Raw genomic sequence first — 13,853 nt, forward strand, 5'->3', positions numbered from 1 at the left:
TCTCTAATCTCCGTCTTTCCATCCCACCCCTTTGAAAAAAGAAAGAAGGAAATGACCCATCCTCCCACCATCTTCAGCTACCAAACGCCTTCTCATCCTCCTGCGCTGAGATAGTATCACCCACAGCTAACCTCGGTGACCCTTGCTAGCGTTTCATTACTGGCCATATATTAATCATATTCCAAATCTGGGTGCGCTGAGACAAGGGGACAGAAGGAGGATGAAGGGCTGCCAATTCACCTTCTCTCTCTCTCTTTCTCTCCCTCTCCCTCTCTCTCTCTCTCTCTCTCTCTCTGTCTCTCTCTCTCTATCTTTTAAAGTCTCTCTTAATCTGTCTCTCTATTTTATGCTCTCTCTCTTTCTCTCTCTCTATCTCTTTTAAAATCTCTATCTCTATCTGTCTCCCTCTATTTTATTCTCTCTCTCTCTCTCTCTCTCTCTTTCTATCATCTCATCCTTTTTCAGTCTTTTTTCTGCTTTTCTGTATCTCACTCAACAGCTTCCTCATTCCTTCACATTATTTAACACCTCTATTTCCCTTTACTTTAACTTTTGTGTCTATAATGCCTTTATGCTCTCCCTCTCTCTCTCTCTCTCTCTCTCTCTCTCTCTCTCGCTCTCTCTCTCTCTCGCTCTCTTTCTCTCGCTCTTTTGTGTCTTGTCTGACCTTGATGTTGCTGCAGGCTGTTTTTGGCGTTGAGACACGCCAGCCCCGAATCCAAGCTTCAGCCCATTCCTGTACTCCTGTCTACTGTTCCACAGACAATCTAAACTGTGTGAGACAGAGGAAGTAAAAGAGGTTCAGCTCTCCATTAGATAAAACCTGTATAACTCTATTCCATTATCATAAGAATATTTATGGACTTCTTTGAAAGGACTTAAAAGTTTTTTTCTGCTGTTGTACGATGGAGCAGTTCTGATTGGTCAGAATTCACAGGCATATTTTTATCACGATGTAATAAGTGATTGTTTCTATAGTAACGACTCAATGGGGACCTGTAGACCAAAGATTCCACATTATCCTTAATGTAAAAAAACATATTTGCTGTTAAGAAAACCATCTAAACACTAAACATAGAAGTCTGTAGTAACAGAAGTCTTTTTTTTTAGAACAAAGGATTTAGCAGTTTCTTTATCGTTGAGAAAAATGGTGTTTATAGCTGCTATAAAGTACGCGATAACAGGAACTTGTTCAAAAAAAAGTATTATGTTCTTGAATACATTTGTAAATAAATAAAAAGTGAATTGCAGGTACTGTTAGCTCACTGCGGTAACACATCATATGCAACATATGCAAAACATGGGAGGTACAGTGGCTTAGTTACTAGGTGGTTAGCACATTTGCATCACACCCCTGGGGTTGAGGGTTCGATTCCTGCCTACACCCAAACCTGAAGCAGAGGTTGTCTATAGGTTCCTCTAGTTTCCTCCTCAGTCCAAAGACATGAGTGAGTATCATTGTGCCCTGTGATGGGTTGGCACACTGCCTTGTGCCTTGAGTCCACTGGGAAAGGCTCCCAGCTCCTCATGGTTTTGTGTAGGATAAATGCTGCATAAAATGGATGGATTGATATGTAAAACATTATAAAATATAAACGTTTAAGTGGTTGCATCAGAAAGTTTTATGTGGCTTAAAAAGCCTTTCAGAAACACCCATGTGCTTACTCTCCGTCATTTCATAGACGTTTGTTAAATGTAAATGTGTGTTTTGTATGGAATCGGCAAGATTGATGAATAGGATAAAATATGGCATATAAGAGTGTATTTGAGGTTTGTTCACACTCATGCTGGTGTTATGGCGTGAAGTGCAGCCACTTTGCATACACATACAGTATTGGTTCAAAATGAAGTTTCTGAGCTGTGTTGGGATGGAAGTGGTTAAGCTCTTACTCTCTGTGTAATGATGCCCCTTAGCACTTTGATTTCAGCTGAACTGCAGTGACCCCGGCGTGTCTGAAACACTCTCTACACGCTTGGTTGCCTCTCTCACTCTGTCTCTCGCTCGTGTTTGATGTCGGCGCAGAGAGAAAGGAGGGGGAAAAAAATAGATGGAAAAACAAGACAGAGAGAGAGAGAGAGAGAGAGAGAGAGAGAGAGAGAGAGAGAGAGAGAGAGAGAGAGAGAGAGAATGAGAGACAGCAAGGGACAGAGAGAGGAGGGGTGCAGTGAAAGATTGCCAGTCAAGATAGAAGTTCATTGACCTCCAATACATTGCAGGCTGAGCAGGGTGTCTAGATGAAAGGGAAAGCCATTTGTGTGAGTGTCTGTGTGTGTCTGTGAGTGTCTGTGTGTGTCTGTGTGTGTCTGTGTGTCTGTGTGTGCGTGCATGAGACAGCAGTGCATGATGGCCCCCAGTTTTTTCTGGGCTCAACTTTCAAATGAATAGTAGGCAAAGCCCCAGGCAACCTCCGACCCCAGGGTTCAGTAGGGGCCTGTAGGCATCGTTCCAGCTGCGCCATGTGGGACAGCAGCACTAAATCATTACACACACAAACACTCTCACACACACACACACACACACAGTAGGCCTACCAGCATCCCCTTACACTCATGGCCCTAAAAACTATGGTGGAACAACTGGTACAGATTTGGCTGCAGCTCACCAGCCTGTAATATATATTGTGTGTATTTTTTTTTTTTTATGTTTGTGTGTGTGTATGATCCCATGTAAGTTTCATGCTCTTACACAGACCTGACACACTGCTTGTATTAATACTTTGGGGCTAGCATTAGCATAGGCTAATAAATCTAAAATGGTAATTGTCGTCAAATAAATACCCTGACATCCTCTTTTCGCCACATTTTGTTAGTGTGACATGCCCATGATAGAGCACTTGCTTCTTTTTTTTTTTTAAATAAACTGTCTCCATAAATAGGCTAACGTAGTGTTACAGAAATTAGACAGTTAGCTAGATTCTAACACAGCTCTCTAAACTTAGATTATTATCTAATTAGATGGATTAACCTGCTAAGAACTCGGTGTTCTAGAAAATTGATAATTAGCTAGGTAAATAGGATAGCAGCGTGAACGCCAGTTTGTGTTGTGAGAGGTAACTATTGAGTTAGTAAGACTAATTCGGGGACAGAATTGCATAAAGATACTTTGGCTGGTGAATTTAACACAGTTAAGTTAAACATTTACCACTTTAGGAGTTATTTGTGTAAACGAGTTATATCAGTTACTTATCTGTTATTTGTGTTAACGAGTTATATCAGTTTCTTTTCTCTCGTCTTTTTCTACAGAGAGTTACAGGACGACCCAAAGACTGAGTGGAGCATCTCACTGACCGCACCACTGATCCTTAAACACATCACAACTTATTCCATTAACCTGGTGAGAACTTAACATTGGGAAATCTAAACACCATGCATTAACCAACCAATGACTTGAATGTTCTAACACTGTGACAATGGAAAATGTTTATCAGTTTTTAAAAACCTAATTTTTACAAGAGGCAAACAAAAAAAATGGAATTTGTGCCTGTCTTGTCATGACCGTGTTCAGCACTGAATGTCTTTGTCATGTCACACTCCACAGTGAGGTTAATATGAAGCTCATGTGAAATTAGACCTGCTGGGATTTAAGTATTTTTGTTTTTACCTATACTACTAGAGGCACACACAAATGTTTTTATCTTTAAAGTAAATGGTGATATCAAACTCATTTCTGCTCTCAGTAATGCCCTAAGTGCTTGTTCATAAGCATCTAAAATTTTATCTTCAACCACTAAAATTCTGTGTAAATATATCCAACTGAATAAAAAAAAAAAACCTTTACATTTTCAGCATTTGGCAAACGCCCTTATCCAGAGCGATGTACATAAGTGCTTAAATCTTTATCATTGGGTACATTAATGGTTCACTAGGTTACATACTTAAGATACTATGAGTTTAAAACATTGTTCAAAGTTACAATGAAAAAGTTTGAAAGGTTTCAACGTCTCAAACTGAATGTCTTGGCTCAATTTAGATCAGACTTTCAGCCAGAAAATCATTCATTTGTTTATACTGATCGAAAATGTCTGCTAAGTCAATGTCTATTCCACCAGCAGACTGGAACATTGGTGTACTGGTAAGAAATCCAATGTCTTGTCTATTTGTGACTTGCATCAACGGTTATCTTCAAGTTTACTCACATTTTCTTGAAATGTCTTCCACTAAGAAAAATACAACACGTTTGCTCTTAAAGGAAAATATTCAACGACAGGATGGTGTGACATGGTCTAGCATGAAGATCATCCCAAAGTAAATAAAAATAAAAAATAATTTAAAAAAAAGTAAAAAATAAAAATCCTAAAGTTCCTGTAACAGCATGCTCCATCGTTCTTTGTTCGTTTACACCGCAGTAATTTTTAACCTAGCAAAGTAACTTTGACTATAGTTTAATGTTGGGGAAACAAATTGGCTCCTGTTATAACGTACATTGTAGCGGTTACCTGTCTTCTTAAATAATGCTAATAATAATAATCTTACATACTCGGTACCTTGTGTAGATTTGTAGTGAACAATTGAACTCGCGCATCCAAAAGTTTTTCCATAGCACGACTTTAAACATCTGGACAAAATGATGTATCTATATATAAGAATTTAAGTGTAAAGCGATCAGGTCTTTCCTCAGTTATTTACACTTGAAAAAAATAAAAGAGAAGCAACAACTTTCAACTCTGCAGCTTTGCCAGCTTCATGAATAGTTGTGTTTTTTGCGGGAAGATGTGGTGCTTCAGTTTAACGACCAGTGAGTTAATTCATAGTGCCTAGCATGACATCTACCATCTGCATTTATCCCTAATTACACACACTAATATCCCACAATGCTCCTGGGCTCTCCTGGGCATCTAGCAAGCTAACCAAAAAGATTTTTATCAGGCTTGCCTAAGCGTTCCAGGAAATTTCCCAAGTGGAATTTCAAATCAACATCTGAACAAAGTTTTTTTTTTAATCCCATACTATTCCTTTCTTTATTTTTAGTCTCTCTCTCTCTCTCTCTCTCTCTCTCTCTCTCTCTCTCTCTCTCTCTCTCTCTCTCTCTTTCTTTCTTTCTTTCTTTTCTTGGCAGGCCATTAAGGCTCTGATTAAAAGCCCAAGCAGGGAAGACTTGCATAAACAAACAACAAACAAACGGGCTGAAAGACTGACGCTGTTACAAAACGACTCCAGTTTGATATTTCCCTGAGCATGTGTAAACACGCAAACTCACCATCACCAAACCAGCGTCCCTCCCATCCTGCCAGGCCAAGTCACACTCCAAACAAGCTTTTTTTTTATGATTTTTATTTAAAACATAATAAGTAAATCCTCAATTTGACAAAAGCTATTATTTTCGTTTTGAGTTCACCAACAAAATGACGTTTAGTGGCAAAAGGCTGTGATTATAGTGCTGTTATTATGGTCATTGCAAAATATTTAGCATCTGGCTCTTTATTGTGTGTGTTTCAGAATTTATGGATCAAGACAAACTTTAAACAATGGAACAATTAAAAGACAATAGGATTAATACACTGACTGAAACGTGTTTACTTTCAGAGCGAGGTGATGACCCTTTTATATACCCTACTCATACAAAAACCCTGCTCTGTCCTACTTTGTGCGACATGCAGATTCCTATCATATAATCTCCGGCCTCATTGTTGTTGAAGCCGCTTCCCTCAGCCTGTTTGCTTTGGCGACTTTCTACATTTCCCAACAAATTCTCTTATTATGTCTGTTTTATCATGTACCCAAGCTTAAGCAGTATTCTGCTAGTAGTTTTCTGCTGTATAAAGCATAGGCAGTGTTTCCCAACTTTCTGGTGTGAAAAAAAAATCCACATGTTGTGCATTTCTGCTTTCTTGCCAAACCAACATCTGGCAAAATTGCTGCATCTTCAGAGGATTATCTCAGGATTTTTCTCATTTTTTTAAACACCACCAACCCGCAATGAAATAGAGCAAACTGGAAAAGCATTTCAATGTCATCCATGTGTTATTTTCATACTGCAATTCATTTTACATACAATATTTAATCTAGGGATATTCAAATTCACCACTGATTTATGTTTGTAATTTGTGTGCTCTGGGGTAAGCAAAGAAGCTTTACAATTCAGCATTTTTTTATTATGCTGTTAATAAAGAAGTTAACAAAGAAGTAAAGCCTAAAGAAGCATTGAAACCAAATTAATACAAATTATAGCTCAGTGCTGTTGTTTATATTAATTCACTCACTTCTGATTGGTAACTAATTTCTAATCATTAACATAATGAAGCTTTATGTAAGAAGTGTCCTTTTTGGAAGGAGTCCCCAAAAAGATTTACTTACATGATTTACGGTTTCTCTAACATGACAATCTTCGCAGGAGAAACTTCTTATAGCTACTGTAATGTAAGTGACTAGAGCAGGGGTGTCATACTCTGGCCCGTGGAATTATATTTGGCCCGCGAGATCATATCAAATGTGCATTACAGCTGGCTAGCCGCATGCTCCGTTAATACTACGAATCCCAGAATGCCTTGCCACTGTATTGACACGTAGTCACGGACCGCAAGCGCCCCTCATTCTCTGTTGACAGTCGTTAACAACCATGTTACAGTCACATCGGGCAAGTTAATTCACCCTCCAGAAACATGGCCAAATGAAAAGCAAAATCAAAAAGTGAAGCTGCTGTAAAGGCTGTAAAGACGAGCGTTATTGTGGCAGCAGAGATTGCAAAATCTGCCCGGCCCTTTAATGAGGGAGAGTTTGTCAAAAAGTGTATGGCCAAAGATTGCGGAATGAACACCACTGATGTGTCTTTTATTTCAAATTTAATTTCTTATGTGTTTGTAATATCAAGCTCTGGTTGTTCCAGATCCTGTGTTTAAGCAAAACTAAAGTTTGTTTCCATATGAAAAAGGTTGAACATTACATATCAGTTGCAGTTAATTTTTCAATAAATATTCAGTTTGGCCCGTGACTTTATCTCAGTTTTATACAGTATTTTGTCCCACTGTGACTTTGAGTTTGACACCCCTGGACTAGAGGCTTCTACTGAACAAACTTGTGGTTGTTTCCGCACATTACTACTGTACAATGAACAGTACTTCACTACTGTACAATGAACAAAAAGTACAATGCGTTCTTCTTTAACTAATAAAAAACTTGTAATCTGAATATTTAATCTAATTGCTGTTATACAAAAGAAATCAAAGCCTTTTGGGAGCACGTACTTGCATGGCTTTTCTCTTTATTCTGTAAAATTATGAGGTCTATTTTTTTCATTCAGCTCTACAGATGGTAGACAGGCTGTCAGTACAGTGTACAGTGCGTCCTAAATTTGAACAGTCTGTAACAACTTTGTGGCAGTAAGAACCTTGGCCTATTTTCATGGGTTCTTACATAAAAATAAATTCTTACACAAGGTCTATATGATCGCTGCACATGTTTTACCGGTCCGCATTTTTCAGATCTAATATTGAGACTGTCTCGACAGGTGCTGACATTTGATGAGGGCGGAGTAAGCGGACATGCCAATCACATCGCTATCTACAAATCGCTCAGGTAGCTTCATTTTCATTCTATTCAAGGATTTTTCCATGTTATTTTGTTTAGGGAGAATATTTGCTTCAAAAATCTTTAAACATGGAACATGATAACAGGAAGCTAATAACCGTGGTCAAGCAACCTGGCAAAATCAGGTTGATGATAAACACAATTCCCACAGTTCATCATGAGTAGTTTTTAAAATGTGCAGCATTTGTTCGCTGATTGCACCAAACACACACAGAGTCATCATCTGTCTGATAAACTCACCATATGATCACACCCAATAACGCCCTCTGTACAAGGTTAACAAAGTTCACATCCCCAGTTAGGTCTATTAAGATAAGGCAGCAGTGACCCAAAGTGCAGGTCACTTCTCTGGAATCACAAACAAAGATAAAAAATAAAAAAAAACCCCGACAAGGGTTCCTGCGATACGCCACAAAGGAACTGCGCACTAAAGAAATCCGTGTTTGGTTATTGAGCAACAGTCGGTCGGAAGGAGAGCAAGCCAAGCGTTTTTGTCTCGTCCAAATCCTGTCCTTATTACAGCAGCATGGAGAAGCGGTAACACAGCCATCTGCATGTTCTCAACTTTATTACACACTTCATTTCTTTCTTTCCTTTTGGATTGGGAAGATGGCAAACAGCAGCCAGGGTTAGTGGTAAGAGGTTTTTGTGGCTGTAATGGAACATGGATACACCCTGACATATGACAATACTTGAATCTGTTGATTCAATTTTACTCGCCCCATTTCATTCATTTCAAGTTGGACAGTACGGGACAGTATATTCTGTGAAGTTGTGTAACAGCCGAATTGTCAAAATTCACCCCTAGATGTCCACAACTCTGCTGAGGCTGTGTTCAAAATGTCTATTGTATACAGTAAACTTTATGCTGTTCTTTGCAAATAATATGCAATAATTATCATTTGTAATGACCACATGCTGTGTCTTGCATAAGAATTCATACCCCACAGTTTGTAGTTTTATAACCTAGAAATGGAATATGCAATTTTATGTCATGAAGCTACACAATATAGTACATAAAGTTAAAGTAAGGTGAAGTCAACATAATTTGCAAAGATAAAATAAAATTGTGATTGCAAATGTTTTCACCCTTACATTTCTGTGAAACTACAGTGAGATGCTTTACTGTAGTTTTAATTAGTTCTGGGTCAATCTATTGCCATTAAATGTCACGTAATTAGTTAAATGGAATCCTGCTCTGTACAATCACAATGTCACATGATTTTGCTTGTTACCAGAAAGCCCCAGAGTTTGTTAATGTACATACCTAGGACAATTTCCAGGACAAATTTCTAGAAGAGTACAAATCAAGGATTAGTTTTATAACATACCGTTAAAACATCCTGCAAAGTACTGATAAATCCATTATTTAATTTTTTTTTTTAAGAATATGGCACAACCAAAGGAAGGGTGTCCACCAAAAGTCAGTGACCAGTAGGGCGACCAAGAGGCCAAGGGTATCTCACAAGGAGCTTGGGAGATCCATAGTTCAGATGGCACAACACTGAGCTTTACTATATGATGGCAACCAATGGTGGTTCCAGGGGGGGTGAATACTTATGCAACTAACAAATATGTCTTTTGTTGTTGTTGTTTTTTTTTTGTTACAATGTTAGACATATTGTGTAAATCAAATCTAACCGAAAAAATCCTGAGTAAAGCCATTTCAGTCCTGGTTCACCAATATAAATTGTTCACATAAAGTTCATGTATCTAAGTAGTTCCCTCAGACCACTTGATTATTTTTTTATTATTTTTTTTTTTAATACAGAATGGGTTTATGGTTATAAACACCAAAAAAATCCATAAAGAATTCAATGAATATAAACAATTTTAGTCTTCAGCCAAAGCAACAAATGAAAACTAAGACCAGTAAGATAGCCGTTGCTAGCCCAATAGCAACCATTTATCAACCTAGCAAATTTGTTTCCTCGGATAAATATTTCAGTGTATTGTAGCCTACAAAGTCTGTGCTCAAAGTTACCTATTTATAAAGTTTACCACAAACTTTGCAGGTGTATATTGTATACTGTTTACATTTCCTCATATTTCTCTGAACTATTGTGTGCAGTCTTATATGTGACTACCACAGTTACCTCATAATTACCTCAGAATTTTTAAATTTAAATTAAATTAAATTTTGTTTTCACAGTTACAAAAATACAAAGAGTATTTTCACAGTTGTGGTATTTTAGCCCGAATCTTGGTACAGGAGTACAGCTAGCATAATTGTCTAAATGTATGTACCGTAATAAGTAAACCAATACAGACAATTAAGAAGTAAAAAGCTAGCTAGCCCTAACACCTTTTAAGGAGGATTTTTGATGATTAAATGTATAAACACTGTAATCTAAACAAAGCCACAACACTCAAGCAAACATGCTGTTTAGCCATCGATGATAACAATACGTTAGCATTAGCTTGTTTAGGCTGGCATTAAATTAGCTAAAGGTTTTTTTTCTTCGATACAAGTAGATGAAAACAGCTTTAGAGTGTAACTGTGGTTTTGACATGTAGAGTTGGTGTCACTGTTAGCTTTTCCATCACAGCTTTTGTTTTGAAAATGACATTTTCACATTTTGATTTAACTCTGCTTGCTTGTTTACTTGGGAAGTTAGCTTGTATGCTCAGCTGTTTTTGGTCCATTGAAAATATTCATACGTAGCCTTGTGTACTAAATACTGCTTTAAGGCAGAGCTGTAGTATGTGTAATGAGCACAGCATGTCCGTTTGTCAGGGCCAGAGACTTATTTATCCTTACTCTACCATGCTTCATTTAAAAAAGTGAAGGCGTTGGTATAACATTCTGGTGTAATAAATACTGCATAATGAGAAACTCGCCAGTCTGTAGTCCTCAAGTTGAACATCCATGTGTTGCCGAGCCCAGTGTGTTCCCACTGTTCTGACCTCTCTCCCAGTTGGATCCCTGCCAGCATTCGTGTTTTTCTTGAATGAGCTCAGAGTCAGATGAAAGTGTTACTGTGGCGAGCTGTTTTTCTTTGCTTGAACACTGCCATGCCTGTAGCATTTATGAAGTGTGTTTAGACTTATTATTTATTTAGTTCTTAAAAAAACAAACAAAGAAGTAAATAGAAAATTACATAAAATACAACGAGTTTTGCAGATGTCATCTGATGGATTAAATTAGTTCTCGGATTTGGTCAGCTGGGTGAAAGAGACAGAGAGGGAGGTGGAGAGGGAGGTGGCACTGTGGTGGGCCAAACCAGGACACCATGGAGATTTCCAGGAACTTGGTTATGGATTTATAGCTCCCTCTAATCACATGTATGTGTGTGCTTATGCAAGGCTGCTTGTCACAGAACAGGGGGTTGGGGGGGTTCATAAGGGTTCAGAAAGGTGCCTGTTCACTTGATATGAATTTAAACAAACCCATATTTGCCTTCATTTTACCTTCATGTTTTTCACAGTGTTCATATTAATTTCAACTTCTTAGTATTACGTTACTATTTCTGATTTTATCTTCATTGCTGTGGTCTGCACTCACATAACACTGTTATCTTTTTCTTCTTCTTTTTTAATTCAGTTATCTAGCATTTGTCGGAAGACTACCTGAAGGTAAGATGTATATTTGAGCTTGTGTTATATTTCTGTTAATGTTTCTTTTAGCTGTGTGCATAAAAGTACAGAGATCCACCCTGAGCTAGATTTCTGGTTGAATTGTGCCACCTGCTGTTTGGTCTTATTCAGTGTATTTATTTTGCCTTCATGTCCTGGGAAATATATTGAGGAAATAGCTTGAGGATCATGTGGTGGTAGTAGGAGTGAGAAGGTCCCACAAGAGGACAGTGTTGAACCGCTGTGCTTTGTGCAGGAAAAAAAACCCACAACGATTTCTCAAAATCTACTTTGCACTGTCTTTTCTCTCTCTCACAGACTGCCAGGTCCTCTCCCTCCATACAATTAGCATCCTCAGAAAGTATCTGTCTATATTTGAGCTGCCGATCAGTTGGCTCATACCTTCGTCTTTCTTCTGCATCTTAGGACCAAACGAATACAAAAAAGCTAAGGTGAGCTTCCAGGTACACTCACATTGTGCGTTACAATGACAGGACTATTTTTGGTTTCTTAATTACGATGAACAATCACCATTCACTTTATTAGGAGCACATGTACACCTGTACGTTCATGTAGTTATCAAACCAGATCATCATGTGGTGGCACCCCACGGGGATGTGGTAGATTATCGGTAAGGTTGTGAGTTTGAACCATAGCACTGCTGAACATCTGAGTAAGGCCCTTAGCCATCAACTAAGTTATATAAAATTAGATAAAAAGTGTAAGCCCTGGATTAGGGGATTTTCCGATTCTTTTATATTATTTATTTTTTTATTAATTCTGTATATAATCTAGAGACTAATGTATATGTAAATCCCAGATCACCAAATTTCTGAAATACTCCAACCAGCTTATCTGGTACCAATAATCATACAACTGTTAAATTCCCAGCAAAAGTTCTTCACTCTGATGTTTGAAGTCATTAAATCATTAACTGAAGCTCTTTACCTGTACGTGCATAATTATTGCACTGTGGTGCTGCTACTGTACATGATTGGCTGCATAAATGTTCAGGTGTACATGTGTTTCTAATGAAGTTCTATTCCTCATGTGTTTCTTCATTTTTACTATTTTCTTGTTTTAGAAAAATAATTATGAAGACTTTATGAAGTAATGCATATGGAATTATGCACTATTAGACAAATGGAAGCTGTTTTAACAGGATTCCTAATGAGGTTTTGCACACTCCCATCTTTTTAACTAGCTTCTAGAATGAGCTTCACCTAGGAAACTTTATTTTTCCCATATAAGCTGTCTCTCACTGCTTATCCGAAGTTAAGGAAAAGCTAAGTCTGAATTGCTAAGTATGAAAAGCTTGCACAATAAGTGGCCTCGAAACCACTATCAGAGTTCTGTACACGATGTTGGAAAGGAAAGTGAACTCCTGAAACTTTCTGGCATTCTTAACCTTTACAGTCATAAGGTGTCTAATTATTAACTGGTCCTTAACAGACATCTGACACATTTACCCTGATAAACATCTAATCTCAAAGGCTATGCTAAAGGAAACTTATCAGATGACCAGTATTATGTAGTGTGAGCACTCATCGATGGTTCTTTGTTTAGTCTTGGCAATTGTGTGTTCGTGTTTGTATTTGTGGGCCCATCCAGCATTCTGAACACAATTGAACCGTGTTTCCAAACACATTTGCTTTTTGCTGCCAACCTGTGTATGCTGAAACCTGTAAGCTTGTTATTTATTTATTCCCATCTCTCTGTCTCAACCAGGAGGCCATGTTGCATCACCGTTCGCAGCTCCTCTGGTTCAGATACGTCTACATTCTGTTATCACGCTACATGTACGTCAACACCTTTCGAGCCGTGCCCATGGAAAAAAAGAAAGTGAGGTTCTACTAAAGGGAATGTTCTCTAATAAAAATGCGCTGTGACTTTCCAAACTAAAGAATTCACTTATTAGAAATGTCCTCCATGCACACAGAGAAAATCTACTGAAATTCTGCTTCATTATACTTGTTTTATGTTCTATATTTTGTTACTTTATTTTTTTTTTAATGTCACTTTTACAGTTCACTGCTACAGTTCGATTATTCCTGGACTTTTACTTTATATTTAAGTCTTCTACTCTACATAACTTGATGAAGTACACACATACAAGCTGACACATACAGCCGAACAAGTCATGCAGCGTATACGGTTCAAGAGCTGCTCACGGGATGTTCTTGTATTTCACTCCTTTCTGTGTAAACTCTTGAGGCTGTTTTGTGTGAACATCCTAGAAGGTAAGCAGTTTCTGAAACCAGCTCATCTGGTACCAACAACCATGCAAAGGTTAAAAAGTCACGGAAAACACAAATTTTCTTCATTGTACTGTTTGATTTGAAAATTTACTGAAGCTTTTGATCTTCAACTGTATTGCTCTGATGCCACATGACTGAAAGATTAGATAACCGTATTAATGAGATTTACAGGTGTTCCAAAATAAAGTGCACGGTGAGTGTATAAATCCAAAAATGTCACTTTTATGTGTTGAAAGCACCTTAAATCTGAGCTCTGTTTTTAACCAGCTTTAGACAAGAGTAAGACTTTGTGTACTGTAACCTTTTATACCTGAATAAGCTTTGTAAATACTCTGTGTTAATGTTATTTTATTCAAATCCTAAGATTTCAGAATAGACAACTTAAGAAAACTTTGGACCACCTGGTGCTTAGATATTTTCTATTGTAAATATGTGATGTTGATTATTGTTGATAATAAAATAATATTTCTTTGGATGTAAGTGTGTTATTTTTGT

General features: G+C 37.7%; 1 protein-coding gene across 2 annotated transcripts in view; it reads left to right on the forward strand.

Annotated features, from left to right (window-relative positions):
• Positions 1-13,833, forward strand: part of pigl (phosphatidylinositol glycan anchor biosynthesis, class L) — a 21,553-nt gene extending 7,720 nt beyond the window's left edge. For both annotated transcript variants that reach the window (XM_047809004.1, XM_047809005.1), the window contains exons 3-7: positions 3,244-3,334; positions 7,445-7,512; positions 11,069-11,100; positions 11,419-11,552; positions 12,829-13,833. In XM_047809004.1, coding sequence (XP_047664960.1) covers positions 3,244-3,334; positions 7,445-7,512; positions 11,069-11,100; positions 11,419-11,552; positions 12,829-12,957 — 454 coding nt within the window. In that variant the 3' untranslated portion in view covers positions 12,958-13,833. The remainder of the gene's footprint in view (positions 1-3,243; positions 3,335-7,444; positions 7,513-11,068; positions 11,101-11,418; positions 11,553-12,828) is intronic.
• Positions 13,834-13,853: the final 20 nt, after the last annotated feature.

This window comes from Tachysurus fulvidraco, chromosome 26 (genome assembly GCF_022655615.1).
Source record: "Tachysurus fulvidraco isolate hzauxx_2018 chromosome 26, HZAU_PFXX_2.0, whole genome shotgun sequence".
Lineage (NCBI taxonomy): Eukaryota > Metazoa > Chordata > Actinopteri > Siluriformes > Bagridae > Tachysurus > Tachysurus fulvidraco.